Here is a 16,361-nt window from a genome sequence, read left to right on the forward strand (position 1 = left end):
GAAATTGGTGGATTTAGATTACCGTTCTTCAGTTTACTGTTCACACTTTGTTGTTGTCTCTCACACCACTTTACTGCATACACATAATTGACAAGAAAACAATGTTTCTCTCATACAGCCTTAAATCTTCTGGTTTTGACTGAATTACATAGAATGCAGAACATGAACATGGCTATTCAACCAACCGGTCCATGTATGCTCCACATGTTGACTCCTAGTTTGCTGGATGGTTGAGATTGTACTTTACTTTGTCAAATAACTAATTCAGGAGAAACAGCACAGATGCATTTACGGGAAAGCTATACAAGTGCACGAGGGAGAAAGGAATAGAAGGAGCTTAAACTGGCGATTCAATGCCTGATTCGTGCTGTAAATTACATGGTGTAAAACATTGTTCTGCTGCTCCAGGACGTTCCGCTGCTCCAGGACGTTCCGCTGCTCCAGGACGTTCCGCTGCTCCAGGACGTTCCGCTGCTCCAGGACGTTCCGCTGCTCCAGGACGTTCCGCTGCTCCAGGACGTTCCGCTGCTCCAGGACGTTCCGCTGCTCCAGAATCATAAAATTGCATACTTTGCAGAACAGGAAGAGGGGAGATCTGCAGGAGAGACTGGTAATTATCTGGGAGAGAAATGGATTTTGGAGAAAAAGGTTGTTGACGTGGCATGGTAGGACTTGGATAGTGAAGACAGTGGTGGAGACAATAAGCAATTGCAATAAACCAGGCCAAATGAATTGTGGGTGTAAATCTGAACTTGGAAGGACGTGGGTTAATAAATTACTTTGTTCAAGGCAAATCTCACCGAATTCTTCAATGAAACAACAGAGCAGGACGGTGAGGATAGCACAGATGATGTTGTGGTTATGAACTTTCAGAAAGTATTTGATAAAAGTTCCACCTAAAAGACTTTTTTCTTTAAATAAACATTTTATTGAGGTATTTTTGGTTTTACAACAACAACAAAATAAAACAATGTACATGAGTCTATAAACATAGTGCAAATGCCTGCTTCCTCCCTTACAGGTCCCACATTTATTAACCCCCTACTCTAAGCTAAACTAACCCACACCCCATCTGCTGACGATTAATTTCCCACAAAGAAGTCGACAAACGGTTGCGAACCCTAACATTGACCCTCTCAAGGCAAACTTGATTTTCTCCAAACAGAGAAAGCTAGCCATGTCCGATAGCCAGGTCTCCGACTTCGGGTGCTTTGAGTCCCTCCAAGCTAATAGTATCCATCTCCGGGCTACCAGGGAAGCAAAGGCCAGAACGTCTGCCTCTTTCTCCTCCTGGATTCCCGGGTCTTCCGACACCCCGAAAATTGCCACCTCTGGACTCAGCGCCACTCTTGTTTTTAACACCGTGGACATGACATCGGCAAACCCCTGCCAGAATCCCCTGAGCTTTGGGCATGTCCAAAATTTGTGGACATGGTTCGCTGGCCTTCCCGCACACCTTGCACACCTATCTTCAACCCCAAAGAACCTGCTCATCCGGGCCACTGTCATGTGAACCCGGTGAACGACTTTAAACTGTATCAGGCCGAGCCTGGCGTATGTTGTGGACGCGTCGACTCCACTCAATGCATCCGCCCAGAGACCATCCTCTATCTCTTACTCCTCTACCCACTTGCGCTTCAGCTCCTCAGTCTGCGTATCCTCTGACCCCAAGAGTTCCTTATAGATGTCAGAGACATTCCCTTCTCCCACCCACACTCTGGAAACTACCCTATCCTGTATCCCCCTTGGTGGTAGGAGCAGGAAGGTTGAGACGTAGGAAGAGCAGGTACCTAAATTAATTTCCCCTCGCCAAATTTCCCCTCCAGCTCCCTCAAGCAAGGAAAGTTCCCCTCTATAAACACATTCCCCATCCTCTCAATCTCTGCCTTCTGCCATCTCCGAAACCCCCCGTCAATCCTTCCAGAGGCAAACTGGTGATTATTACAAATTGCAAACTAATCAGATGCTCCCTCCGCTCCCACATGCTTCCTCCATTGCCCACAGACTCACAGGCTTTTGATGAGTAGAATGGGAATATCTGTGGGAGGTCCTGGGGCAGTTCGGATTTTGGCAGGGCTTTATTGACTGGGTCAGGTTGCTCTATCAGGCTCCTGTGGCGAGCGTACGGACAAATAAGACAACATCAGACTATTTTAGATTGCATCGGAGGACAAGAGGGATGCCCCCTCTCCCCACTGTTGTTCACGTTAGCTATAGAGCAGTTGTCAATTGCACTGAGAGCTTCAAGGGGATGGAAGGGGCTGGTGGAGTACCGGGCCAGCGGGAACGGCAGAGGCGCCATTATCAACGCCCCCAAGCTGGTGGCATTATATGAAGCCCCTCCCTGCGATTCCATGCCGACCCTCCCCCCACCACCCACTTCCCAATCATGGCCATATTCGCCGCCCAAGAATAGCTACTGAAGTTTGGCAGCGCCAGCCCGCCCCCTCCCCGGCTCTGCTCCAGCATGCCCTTTTAACTGCGGGGTCATGCCCGCCCATACAAAGCAAGAGATCAGTTTGTTAACCCGTTTAAAAAAGGACCGCGGAATAAAGATTGGGAGACACTGGAACACAAACAGTAATCTCGGAAGGACCGTCATTTTCACCGTCTGCACCCTCCCAGCTAGTGACACCGGGAGCGCATCCTACCTTCGGAAATTGGCCTTCATTTGGTCTATTAATCGGGCCAGATTAAGTTTGTGCAACTGTTCCCATTCCCACTGCCACTTGGATGCCTAGATACCTAAAGCTTCACCCTACCACTCTAAACAACAGTTCCCCCAGTCGCCTCTCCTGTCCCCTTGCTTGGATCACAAACATCTCACTTTTCCCCATATTTAGCTTGTACCCCGAAAATTGGCCAAATTCCCCCAGAATCCTCATGATTTCTTCCATCCCCTCTAATGGGTCCGATACATACAGGAGCAGGTCTTCTGCGTAAAGCGAGACTGTGTTCCATTCCCCCCCAGGACCAGCCCCTTCCATCCCCTTGAAGCTCTCAGTGCAATTGTCAACGGCTCTATAGCTAACGCGAACAACAGTGGGGAGAGGGGGCATCCCTCTCGTCCTCCGATGCAACCTAAAATAGTCTGATGTTGTCTTATTCGTCCGTACGCTCGCCACAGGAGCCTGATACAGCAACCCGACCCAGTCAATAAAGCCCCGCCAAAATCCAAACCGTCCCAGTACCTCCCACAGATATTCCCATTCTACTCATCAAAAGCCTTCTCTGCGTCCATTGCAACCACTACCGCCACCTCCCTACCTTCTGGGGGCGTCATGATCACATTTAACAACAGGCCACCAACTGCCTTAACAAACCCCGTCTGGTCCTCCCCAATCACGACCGGAACACAGTCATCAATCCTAGAGGACAAAATTTTGGCCAGCAGTTTGGCGTCCACATTCAATGGGGATATCGGCCTGTAGGACCCACACAGCTCTGGGTCCTTGTCCCGCTTCAGGATCAGCGAAGATCATGGTCTGTGACATCATCGGGGGAAGCACCCCCCTTTCCCTTGCCTCACTGAATGTCCTCATCAACAGCGGCCCCAATATCCCAGAGAACTTTTTATAGAACTCCACTGGGTACCCATCCAGTCCCGGGGCTTTACCCGACTGCATGGCCTTCAGCCCCTCCGCTATCTCTTCGATCACGATCAGGGCCCCCAGCCTTTCTACCAACTCCCCGTCCACCTTTGGGAAATTCAGCCCCCCTAGGAAGTGCCTCATTCCCTCCGGCCCCGGTGGGGGTCCAACCCGTACAGCCTGCTGCAGAAATCCCTAAACGCCTTATTCACTGCTGCTGAATCTCCAACCAGGTTACCATCTCCGTCATTTACTTTCCCAATCTCCCTGGCTGCCTCCCTCTATCTAAGCTGCTGTGCAAGCATTCTGCTGGCCTGCTCTCCATGCTCATAAATCACCCCCCCCCCTCACCTTTCTCAGCTGCTCTACCGCCCTTCCTGTGGTTAACAAGCCGAACACCGCCTGTCGTCTCCGCCGTTCCCTTAAAAGCCCTGCCTCTGGGGTCTCCGCATACTTCCTGGCGACCTGTAGCATCTCCTTTACCAATCGGTCCATCTCTGCCCTGTCTACCTTCTCCCTGTGGGCCCGTATTGACATCAGCTCCCCTCTAACCACCGCCTTCAATACCTCCCAGACCACCGCTGCCGAAATTTTCCCCGTGTTGCCGTGAGGGCAGCAGGGTAGCATGGTGGTTAGCATAAATGCTTCACAGCTCCAGGGTCCCAGGTTCGATTCCCGGTTGGGTCACTGTCTGTGTGGAGTCTGCACGTCCTCCCCCTGTGTGCGTGGGTTTCCTCCGGGTGCTCCGGTTTCCTCCCACAGTCCAAAGATGTGCGGGTTAGGTGGATTGGCCATGCTAAATTACCCGTAGTGTCCTAAAAAGTAAGGTTAAGGGGGGGGTTGTTGGGTTACGGGTATAGGGCGGATACGTGGGTTTGAGTAGGGTGATCATGGCTCGGCACAACATCGAGGGCCGAAGGGCCTGTTCTGTGCTGTACTGTTCTATGTTCTATGTCATTGACCTGTAGGTAGTTCTGAATACATTTCCTCAACCGCCCGAACACCTTCTCGTCCACTAAAAGTCCCACGTCTAACCTCCATTGCGGGCACTGGTTACTGTCTTTACTAACCTGTAGGTCAACCCAGTGCGGGGCATGGTCTGAGATTATGATCGCCGAGTACCCCGTGTCCACCACCCCCGTCAGTAGAGCCTTGTTCAGAATAAAGAAATCAATCCGGGAGTACACTTTATGCACGTGAGTAAAAGGAGAACTCCTTCACCCTCGGCTGCCCAAATCTCCATGGATCAAACCCCCCCCCCCCCCCCCCCCATCTGCTCCATGAACCCTTTTAGCTCCTTAGCCATTACTGGCACCCTGTCTGTTTTTGAGCTTGACCGGTCCAAGCCAGGGTCAATAACTGTGCTGAAGTCCCCTCCCATGACCAACCTGTGCGAGTGCAGGTCCGGTATCTTCCCCAGCATCCTCTTTATCAACTCAACATCGTCCTAATTTGGCACATGCACATTTACTGGTACCACCTGCACCCCCTCCAGTTTCCCACTGAACATACTGCACCAACCTCCCACATCCAAAACTATTCTTCCCGCCTCAAACACCACTTGTCTTCGAGTCCAGTCCCGAGTGAAAAACTTGTCCGACCAAACCTTTCCTTCATCTAATCTGGTCAGCTACTCTGAGGTGCGTCTCCTGCAGCATTACCACATCCGCCTTCAGTCCTTTCAAATGCGCGAACACGCGTGCCCTCTTCTTCGGCCCATTTAGCCCTCTTACATTCCGGTGGTCAGTCTAGTCGGGGGGGCTCATTGCCCCCCCTTTGCCGATCAGCCATCCCCTCTCTTGGGCCAGTCGCCAACCCGCACCCCACGCCTCCACCGGCCTGCCCACAGGCAGCCTCCGCCCCCAACTTCCTCTCTGTCCCTCAGCAACAGTCCCTCCCTTGTCAGCAGAACATTTTCCACCTCTCCACCCCCAGTAACAAAACAAAATAAATCAACGTCCTCAAAACAATAATCGTGAAACTTTTTTGAACATTAACATTGCAGCAAAGTTCAAAGTTCTCAGTCCACCACCACCACCAGTCCTTTCCTTTTCGCGAAGTCCAGCGCTTCCTTAGGCGACTCGAAATAAAAATGTTGCTCCTTGTATGTGACCCAGAGGTGGGCCGTATACAACAGCCCGAACTTCACCTTTTTCTTGAAAAGGGTCGACCTTATCAAGTTAAACCCCGCTCTTCTCATGGTCACCTCCGCACTCAGGTCCTGATAGATCCGCAGGATACTGTTGGCCCATTTACAGCTCCGTGTCTGCTTGGCCCACTGTAAAATATGCTCCTTATCCAAATATCTGCAAAATCTCATCACCATTGCCCTCGGGGGGTCTCCCATTTGCGGCTTTCTCGTGAGTGTTCTGTGAGCCTCCAAGGGTTGGGAGAATGTCCCATCCTCCAGCAGTTTCTCGAACATACCCGCTATGTATGCCCCAGCGTCCGCTCCTTTGGAGCCCTCCAGGAGCCCAACAATTCTCAAGTTTTGCCGGTGGGACCTGTTCTTTAGGTCCTCCACCTTCTTCAGGAGCCTTTTCTGCTGGTCTCTCAGCATCCCCACCTCCAACTCCACTGCTGTTTGATGTTTCTCCTGGTCAGCCAGCGACTTCGCTACTTTCTGGATCGCCCGATCTTGGGCATTCAATCTAAGCTCCAGCTGCACAATTGCCTCTTTAATCTGGTCCAAGCAGTCCTGCTCTGCCTGGATAACTTGCATCAGCTGCTCTGTTGACCGCTGGGTCGACAAGGCAGAGGTCTGGTCCTCCGCCATGCTGTCTCCCGCTGCAGCTTCAGCCCAAGCCTTCTCTGTCCTTCTGTTTCTGCCTTTACAAGCGCTTCTAGTCCTTATCTCCATGCACCGATGTGGGAATTCAGTACGGGGGGGGTCCAAAAGTCCGACCAGAGCGGGAGCCACCAAATGTGCGACTTACTCCCTCGTAGCCGCCACCAGAAGTCCCACCTAAAATACTTGTTAACAAAATTATAGCCCATGGGATTAAAAGGATAGTGGCATCACAAATATGAAATTGGCCAAGAGATAGAAAGCAGAGAGCAATGGTAAATAGTTGTTTGTCAGACTACGGGAATGGTGCATCCAAGGGTCAGGGCTAGAGCTGCTTGTTTTTTATGTATATTAATGAACAGTCCTTGGGTACACATGGCATCATTTACAATAGATTGCAATTGACAAAACTTGGGAAAAGTACTAAAGGGAGAAGGATAGTTGGAAACCTCAGGGGAATTGGTGATGAAATGAGAAGACAGCTGCAAGGGAGTGAAAAGTTTGGATGATGGATTGTTAGCATTGGAAGTGAACGGGTGATTGGAGAAGTAAGATAGTTTGAAGGTGAGGAGTGTGTACTGCAGACAATGGGTAGTAGAAGAGTGGATATAGTGGATATTTGAGAAAAGGATTTGATGGAGGCAGAGCTTAGGATAAAACAAAGATAAAGGTGGAATAAATATAAATGGAATGTAAATTTAAATGAAGGAATATTTATGGAACATCGTAAAGAGCAGAGGCCAAACGCAGAGAAGTAGAGACAGATTTACACCCAAACTAATTATATCAGAATACCATAGCCAATATAAACCATGAGCTTCTCCAAAATAAATAAACATTTGTCTTCAGATAACAGACTTTTGGGGAAAGTAAGTAAATTTTAAAAAAACAACATTGACCAGATCAGCAAATAAAAGAACGAGTAATAGTAATATTAACATAAAATGGTGCCTTCCGCCCGAGAGCAATCATTATGCAAAGTTAACCAAAATTGGCCTTGGATGACGAGGAAAATAAGATAAAATAGCAGAAGAGCTGACAGGGATAATGCGGAGGAGATATTAGACAAATGAATAAAGGTAACGGTAAAGTTGCCATAGTCCCAGATGACCATAGGCTGCTTTCCCCTGAGGGGGAGAGCTGACTGGTGGCGATTTAACTGGAGGGTCACCACACCTCAGGCCAGGAGCAAACTTGAAAAGGCGGGGCCTCCATGAATAACCCAAATAAATAGATGGCCTGTGATAGCAATGGTAACAAGCCTATTGATTATTGTATAAAAAAGGTCTCAAAAGGAAAAATTTAAAGAGAGAAAATTTTTAAATTTCAGATGCGATGAGACAGCGTTTTGGAACAATTTATGGCTCTAGTGGAAATTAAACAACGGTGTACGAAAGATTAAAAGTTTGATGCTTCTCTAGCTTTAGTAATAGAAAAGGTTACAATTGGTGCAAAGAGTTCATGCAACTCACTCAGATGATAACAAAAACAGATAATCAGATAGATAGAAATGAAAATAAACAAACATTCTATAATGACTTGGAAAAAGAGATGTAACCAATTGTGACACCAAGTGAGAAGACACAAGAAGTGTTTGTTACAGTTACAAAAATAACATTACACAAAGTCCCACCACATGATGGTGCTACCACCATTTTGGAGCCAGTTCTACACAGAATGCAGAACTTACCTCCAGGATAAGTGGCTGATGCAGAAATAGTGTCAATATTCAGGATTCGATTGGATAGGTCGAAGGAGAAAAATGAAAAAGGGACAGCGTGCATAAACATATTCAGGACTATTTTTTTCGTGGGGTGAGCAAACAAGAACTAGTTGAGTCAACTGGTCTTTTGCCAAGCGTTAACTTTTCTGTATTTCTATGCAACTCACAGATCTCCATATTGTCGTTGCTCTTAATGTGGTCAATTAATATGCAAACATAACCGGAGGTAATTAAGTGATCATGACTTCTCTTCCTTCATGTGGCAATGTACTTAGCTGTTGGTCACTCTTCATTCTAGTATCACAATCAAAATGAGAACACCTGTTAATATTGTTTTATGATCAAGAGAGAAAAAGTACAAGGAAAACGAACGGGACTGAAGGCCAAAAGTCCCTTGGACCTGATGCCCTGCATCTGGGAAATGAAAATAAGTGACTGCAGAGATGGTGGATGCATTGGTTGTAATCGTGCAAAATTCACTAGATTCTGGAAAGGTCCCAGTGGTTTGGAAAACCGCAAATATAACACCTCCATTCAAGAAAAGAGGATGAGAGAGAGAGAGAGAGAGAAAAAAAGCAGGAAGCTATGGGCCAGTTAGCCTAATTACCTATCCTTCAAAAAATGTTGGAATCTATTATTAAGGCGGCAGTAGGGGACTTCCGGTGGCGACATGTAGTTTGAGGTCACACCCTGGGTGGCTCTTGTTAGAGTTTTTGTTTTTCTCGCCCTCCCTCTTCTGGGGAGAATTTTGCATGACTATGTGTTGGAAAGGCTAAGGCAACTAAAGGATTTCAAAAACCCAGAAAAAAGAATTTGGGGTAAGAGGGGGTGAGCGAAGTCCGTCGGCGAGTTAGGTGGGGAGTTTAGCGGGAGGAAAGATAGCAGGAGCTGCGTGGGGCCACGCCCATCACGGTGGATAAGCTAGGTGATCGCAGGGCTGTTTGAAGAGCTGTTTTACACGCACATTGACAAGCATTGCAAGGAGATGATGACCTCCCTCAAGGAGTGGGTGGATGAGACTCTTGCCCCGGTGGAGGTGGCTCTGGCAAAGATGTGGGAGGTGCGGCAGCAAGGAGACGCTTTGAAGGTGGTGGAAGAAGCTTTATCGCAGCACGGTGACCAGTTCACCTCAATGGTTGAGTAGCTGTGGAGAGCAATAAAGGGCTGAGAGCCAAGTTGGAAGACCTGGAGAACAGGTCACAAAGGCAAAATCTAAGGATCATGGGACTGCCTGAGGGCGGGAGGGCTGGAGGCTGACTGAGTACTTTGCGGAGATGTACGCTGGGTTGATGGGGGAGGAGGACCCCTCCCTCTACGATCTGGACAGGGCTCACCCGTCACTCTGCTCAAAACCAAAGCCAAGTGAGCCACCGAGAGCTGTATAATATGCTTCTACAGCTATCAAGTGAAGGAAAAAGTGCTGAGATGGGCAGAGCTGAACAGAGAGGTGAGGTGGGAAGGAAATGGTATTTGTATATAGCAGAATCTCACAGCAGAGCTAGCGCGAAGGCTTTGCCCTTTGGCAGAGCGAAGGCAGTGTTGTACAAAAGCAACGGGAGATTTGGGGTGGTCTACACGGTGAAGGGGACGGTTAATAATAATAATCTTTATTGTCAGGAGTAGGCTTACATTAACACTGCAATGGAGTTACTGTGAAAAGTCTCCAGTCCCCACATTCCGGCACTTTTTTGGGTTACATATAACTCTAAGGACCTCGACATAGAGACGGAGACATTTGAGAATGATATTGAACTCTATGATCAGCCATGATCATAATGAATGGCAGAGCAGGCATACAGGGCTGATTGGCCTCCTCCTGCTTCTATTTTCTATGTGTGTGTCTATGTATTTTCTATGAAGTAAAACGTTTTGTTAAAAGCACTTTAGCTGCAGAAACATTGGCTCTTGTGGAAGCAGTGCGTATGGGACTCTATCTTTCAAACATTTTCTAGGAAATTCTATATACACAAAGTGTACTGAAAACAGTTTGCCCTTAGACATTAGGGAGGATAATATTTATCAACAAAAAAGGTAAATGAAAAAAGAGTAGATCTTGTTGATGTGAAACAAATAGTGGAAAAAAGGTAAATCCCAAGATCAAGTGGTCGATGCAAGTGATCAAATATCTAATTTGTTTTACAAAAAAGAATGTTTGCACCAAGAAGTTGTTGAGGATCCTGGAAGAGGGTTGTCTAGCTTGGAAAGTAACTTTTTTCTCTTTTTTTTTGGAATACTGTTGTGAGTGTTAATTGTTACGTTTCTGTTATTACCTGCCCAGATCCTATTGGCTGGGGACAATTGGTTACCCATGTTTCTTGGGGAATATGAGCTCCCCCTAGAGGGGGCGGGACAAGCACTCATAGTTGCAACTGTATAAGTAGAGCTGGCCAGTGTGGCCCTGGCTAGAGAAGGAAGCAGTAGTGAACTACTGCTGCTATGTACATATCGTTGTGAATAAAGTTACTTTCTGTTTGACTCTACAAACTCATGCTGGGTTCTTCATGATCCTCACAAAAGTTTCATTTTAAAAAAACAAGGGAAACTGTCAATTGCATAAAATAAGTGTCAGGATAAACAGGTGAAGGGCATTAAATTATTTTAGTACCTATAAAGAGACATATTGTCGCTGGTGTTTTCACTTGTCGATTCACATTTATTTGCAAATACATCAAAATGAAATAAAGCCCGACTTCAGGTCTCCATCACTAAATGGCTCAGTTGAGCAGTGTGCAGGAAAATAGAGTTACGGCCACAATCAGACCAGTCATGATCTTACTAAATGAGGGGGCTTGCTTGCTGAGCCCAATGGGCTACTTCTGCTGCTATTTCTTATGTTCTTTGGTTCTTCTGGTGAATTTTGTATTCATCAAGATGAGGGATTTTACAATGTTTAAAATACGCATATCTACTTCAAGAACTCTGCATCAATATCAAGCATCTCGAGATCAGATGCAACACGGTCTTAGAATACTCCATATTGCACCAGACAACTTTTCCTTCTTCCACAGTGGCAATCCCTGTAGCCAGAGTACAACCAGCAATTTATACCAATTGCTATATGCTTTGCATCATGTGCCTACATCCAGTGCGACGACAATAATCTCTTCCTCAATGTCAACAAAACTAAGGAGATTGTCATCGACTTCAGGTAGCGTAGAGGAGAACATGCCTCTATCTACATCAATGGGAACGAAGTAGAAAGGGTCGAGAGCTTCAGGTTTTTAGGTACCCAGATTACCAACAACCTGTCCTAGTCCCCTCATGCCAACACTATAGTTAAGAAAGCCCAACAACTCTACTTTCTCAGACGACTAAGGAAATTTGGCATGTCAGCTACGACCCTCACCAACTTTTACAGATGCACCATTGAAATCATTCTTTCTGGTTGTATCACAGCTTGGCATGGATCCTGCTCTGCCCAAGACTTCAGGAAACTACAAAAGGTTGTGAATGTAGCCCAGTCCATCACGCAAACCAGCCTCCCATCCATTGACTCTGTCTTTAATTCCCGCTGCCCCAGAAATGCAATCAGCATAAATAAGGACCCACACACGCCGGACATACACTCTTCCACCTTCTTCCATCAGGAGAAAGATACAAAAGTTTGAGGTCACGTACCAACTGACTCAAGAACAGCTTCTTTCCTGCTGCCATGAGACTTTTGAATGGACCTATCTCATATTAAGTTGATCTTTTCTCTACACCATAGTTATGACTGTAACATTACATTCTGTAGTCTCTCCTTCCTTATGTACAGTATACGTTGTCTGTACAGCACGCAAGAAACAATACATGTGATAATAATGAATCAAATCAAATCAAAAGTAAGAATTGGGCTGAAACTATCCAAAGTAATTTTAAATGGCAGCTTTACAAGAGGACATCTTTGCAGCTTCAGCGTCGACTGAACACAAATCCAGATATTCAGCTTAAAGAATATACTGGCAACAAATTCCTGGGTGGGATTCTCCCATTCGGCAGCAGAGTCTCCATGCCATCGGAAACACCGTCTCATTTCACGACGGCGTGAACGGGCCACTGTGAGTACCGATTCTGGCCGCTATAGGGGGCCAGCACGGCGCTGGAGCGGTTAACGCCGCTCCAGCCTCCCATCCCGGCATGAACTGTGCGCTGCGGGATCCGCGCATGTGCAGTGGCGCCGGCGTCAACACGGACATGCGCAGTGGCACCGGCGCCAATCCACGTATGCGCGGTGGCCCTCCTCAACGCACCGGCCCCGACGCAACATGACGCGGGAGTTCAGGGGCCGGCGCGTAAGTAAATAGGCCCGGCGAGCTAGAGGCCAGCTCACCGATCGGTGGGCCCCGATCGCAGACCAGGCCCCATCGGAGGCCCGCCCCGGGGTCGGAGCTCAGGCTGTACCCCAACCCTGCGCGCAGAGTTCCCGCCGGCTGTGACCAGGTGTGGACGGCGCCGGTGGGACTCTGCCCTTTTAGAGCGGCCACTCGGCCCATCCGGGCCGGAGAATCGGCGGCCCATCCGGGCCAGAGAATCGGCGGCCCGGCCGCGTAGAGCTGCCCGCGACCGGCGCCACACCGGCGCCAATTCTCCGCTCCATGGAGAATTGCGTGCCAGCATCGGGGCGGCGTGTCATGGTTGCGGGAATTCTCCGGCCTGGCACGGGGCTGGGAGAATCCCGCCCATGTTCTTTTTAAAGTTCATATTTTATCCACACAACTGCCCTTGCAGTCATCACTCTGAACATGTTTCCTGACCAAGAGGACCTGAGACTTCAATCTTTTCCAACTCCATCAATGCTGCTCCAAAAATAGCATTCAGAGGTAGACAATTGCTCAGGAAAACTCGATTATTTTTCCTTCTCGTCTTTATAAGAACATAAGAACATAAGAACATAAGAACTAGGAGCAGGAGTAGGCCATCTGGCCCCTCGAGCCTGCTCCGCCATTCAATTAGATCATGGCTGATCTTTTGTGGACTCAGCTCCACTTTCCGGCCCGAACACCATAACCCTTAATCCCTTTATTCTTCAAAAACTATCTATCTTTACCTTAAAAACATGTAATGAAGGAGCCTCAACTGCTTCACTGGGCAAGGAATTCCATAGATTCACAACCCTTTGGGTGAAGAAGTTCCTCCTAAACTCAGTCCTAAATCTACTTCCCCTTATTTTGAGGCTATGCCCCCTAGTTCTGCTTTCACCCGCCAGTGGAAACAACCTGCCCGCATCTATCCTATCTATTCCCTTCATAATTTTAAATGTTTCTATAAGATCCCCCCTCATCCTTCTAAATTCCAACGAGTACAGTCCCAGTCTACTCAACCTCTCCTCATAATCCAACCCCTTCAGCTCTGGGATTAACCTAGTGAATCTCCTCTGCACACCCTCCAGTGCCAGTACGTCCTTTCTCAAGTAAGGAGACCAAAACTGAACACAATACTCCAGGTGTGGCCGCACTAACACCTTATACAGTTGCAACATAACCTCCCTAGTCTTAAACTCCATCCCTCTAGCAATGAAGGACAAAATTCCATTTGCCTTCTTAATCACCTGTTGCACTTGTAAACCAACCTTCTGTGACTCATGCACTAGCACACCCAAGTCTCTCTGAACAGCGGCATGCTTTAATATTTTATCGTTTAAATAATAATCCCGTTTGCTGTTATTCCTACCAAAATGGATAACCTCACATTTGTCAACATTGTATTCCATCTGCCAGACCCGAGCCCATTCACTTAACCTATCCAAATCCCTCTGCAGACTTCCAGTATCCTCTGCACTTTTCGCTTTACCACTCATCTTAGTGTCATCTGCAAACTTGGACACATTGCCCTTGGTCCCCAACTCCAAATCATCAATGTAAATTGTGAACAATTGTGGGCCCAACACGGATCCCTGAGGGACACCACTAGCTACTGATTGCCAACCAGAGAAACACCCATTTATCCCAACTCTTTGCTTTCTATTAATTAACCAATCCTCTATCCATGCTACTACTTTACCCTTAATGCCATGCATCTTTATCTTATGCAGCAACCTTTTGTGTGGCACCTTGTCAAAGGCTTTCTGGAAATCCAGATATACCACATCCATCGGCTCCCCGTTATCTACTGCACTGGTAATGTCCTCAAAAAATTCCACTAAATTAGTTAGGCATGACCTGCCTTTAACGAACCCATGCTGCGTCTGCCCAATGGGACAATTTCTATCCAGATGCCTCGCAATTTCTTCCTTGATGATAGATTCCAGAATCTTCCCTATTACCGAAGTTAAACTCACTGGCCTATAATTTCCTGCTTTCTGCCTACCTCCTTTTTTAAACAGTGGCGTCACGTTTGCTAATTTCCAATCCACCGGGACCACCCCAGAGTCTAGTGAATTTCGGTAAATTATCACTAGTGCATCTGCAATTTCCCTAGCCATCTCTTTTAGCACTCTGGGATGCATTCCATCAGGGCCAGGAGACTTGTCTACCTTTAGCCCCATTAGCTTGCCCATCACTCCCTCCTTAGTGATAACAATCCTCTCAAGGTCCTCACCTGTCATAGCCTCATTTCTATCAGTCGCTGGCATGTTATTTGTGTCTTCCACTGTGAAGACCGACCCAAAAAACCTGTTCAGTTCCTCAGCCATTTCCTCATTTCCCATTATTAAAACTCCCTTCTCATCCTCTAAAGGACCAATATTTACCTTAGCCACTCTTTTTTGTCTTATATATTTGTAAAAACTTTTACTGTCTGTTTTTATATTCTGAGCAAGTTTACTCTCATACTCTATCTTACTCTTCTTTATAGCTTTTTTAGTAGCTTTCTGTTGCCCCCTAAAGATTTCCCAGTCCTCTAATCTCCCACCAATCTTTGCCACTTTATATGCTTTTTCCTTCAATTTGATACTCTCCCTTATTTCCTTAGATATCCACGGTCGATTTTCCCTCTTTCTTCCGTCCTTCCTTTTTGTTGGTATAAACCTTTGCTGAGCACTGTGAAAAATCGCTTGGAAGGTTCTCCACTGTTCCTCAACTGTTCCACCATAAAGTCTTAGCTCCCAGTCTACCTTAGCTAGTTCTTCTCTCATCCCCTTGTAATCTCCTTTGTTTAAACACAAAACACTAGTATTTGATTTTACTTTCTCACCCTCCATCTGTATTTTAAATTCCACCATATTGTGATCGCTCCTTCCGAGAGGATCCCTAACTATGAGATCATGAATCAATCCTGTCTCATTACACAGGACAAGATCTAGGACCGCTTGTTCCCTCGTAGGTTCCATTACATACTGTTCTATGAAACTATCGCGGATACATTCTATAAACTCCTCCTCACGGTTGCCTTGACCGACCTGGTTAAACCAATCGACATGTAATCGACATTTAAGGAATGTTTCATTAGATTTTCCCACTTCCTGATGGTAGTAGATTTGAAATTGAGAATTTATTTCATGAGGAACAGTGGATGCAAACCCACAAGTTACCACTCTGTTGTACACAATTGGAACTACAATGCAAATTGACTTTATGGTATTTTTTTTTAAACCTTGAATTTAATTTATGCTGACGTTCTGCATTTCTGATGCTCTAGTTGAAATATCTTACTTTGATGGACATCCAGCATGAAACCATGAAAATGTACTCTACTTTTCCTTTTAACCGTTGCGTGAGAATAAAACAGGTCCATCACCATGGTCTTCCCCGTCCCTGCGAAGAATAAAGGAGATTTTGTATCACAAAAAGAATAGCAATGACTTTTCCTTTTACTACCAGCAAATGTGATGGGAAAAAAACGTTTTCAACGAGTGGTTTGGGTCTACATTGCACTGTCTGGAAGTGTAGTGGAGACAGGTTCAATTAAAGCATTCAAGACCACATTAGATGATTACTCGAACAGAAACAATATGCAGGGGTCCGGGGAAAAGGCAGGGGGTAAGCCATAATGCTCGTTTGGAGAGCTGGTGCAGACACGTTGGGCCAAATGGCCTCCTGTGCTGCAACAATTTTGTGATTCTATTAGCTTTCTTTTTACATAAAAGGAGGAGAATATATTAACCATTTATTTTCAATTGACATATGAAGCTGAATATTTTGCAGCAGATGCACTGGTTAACCAACACTGCGATTGCTATGGAGATGTGCAAAGACTATAACAGTTTTAATTTGGCAACACCCTGTTAGAAAACCACAGACTTGGGAAGAATTACTTTTTAAACGGAGACGCTTTTCTTACTTCCTTTCCCAGTGTATGCACTGAGCACAGTGGAGTATAGAGTGGTTATGTTACTGGGCTA

At 46.6% G+C, this 16,361-nt stretch overlaps 1 protein-coding gene across 3 annotated transcripts in view; it reads right to left on the reverse strand.

Moving 5' to 3' along the window:
• Nucleotides 1-16,361, reverse strand: part of afg1lb (AFG1 like ATPase b) — a 223,421-nt gene that overhangs the window by 127,044 nt on the left and 80,016 nt on the right. For all 3 annotated transcript variants that reach the window (XM_038799216.1, XM_038799213.1, XM_038799214.1), the window contains one exon: nucleotides 15,673-15,774. In XM_038799216.1, coding sequence (XP_038655144.1) covers nucleotides 15,673-15,774 — 102 coding nt within the window. The remainder of the gene's footprint in view (nucleotides 1-15,672; nucleotides 15,775-16,361) is intronic.

This window comes from Scyliorhinus canicula, chromosome 6, assembly GCF_902713615.1.
Source record: "Scyliorhinus canicula chromosome 6, sScyCan1.1, whole genome shotgun sequence".
Lineage (NCBI taxonomy): Eukaryota > Metazoa > Chordata > Chondrichthyes > Carcharhiniformes > Scyliorhinidae > Scyliorhinus > Scyliorhinus canicula.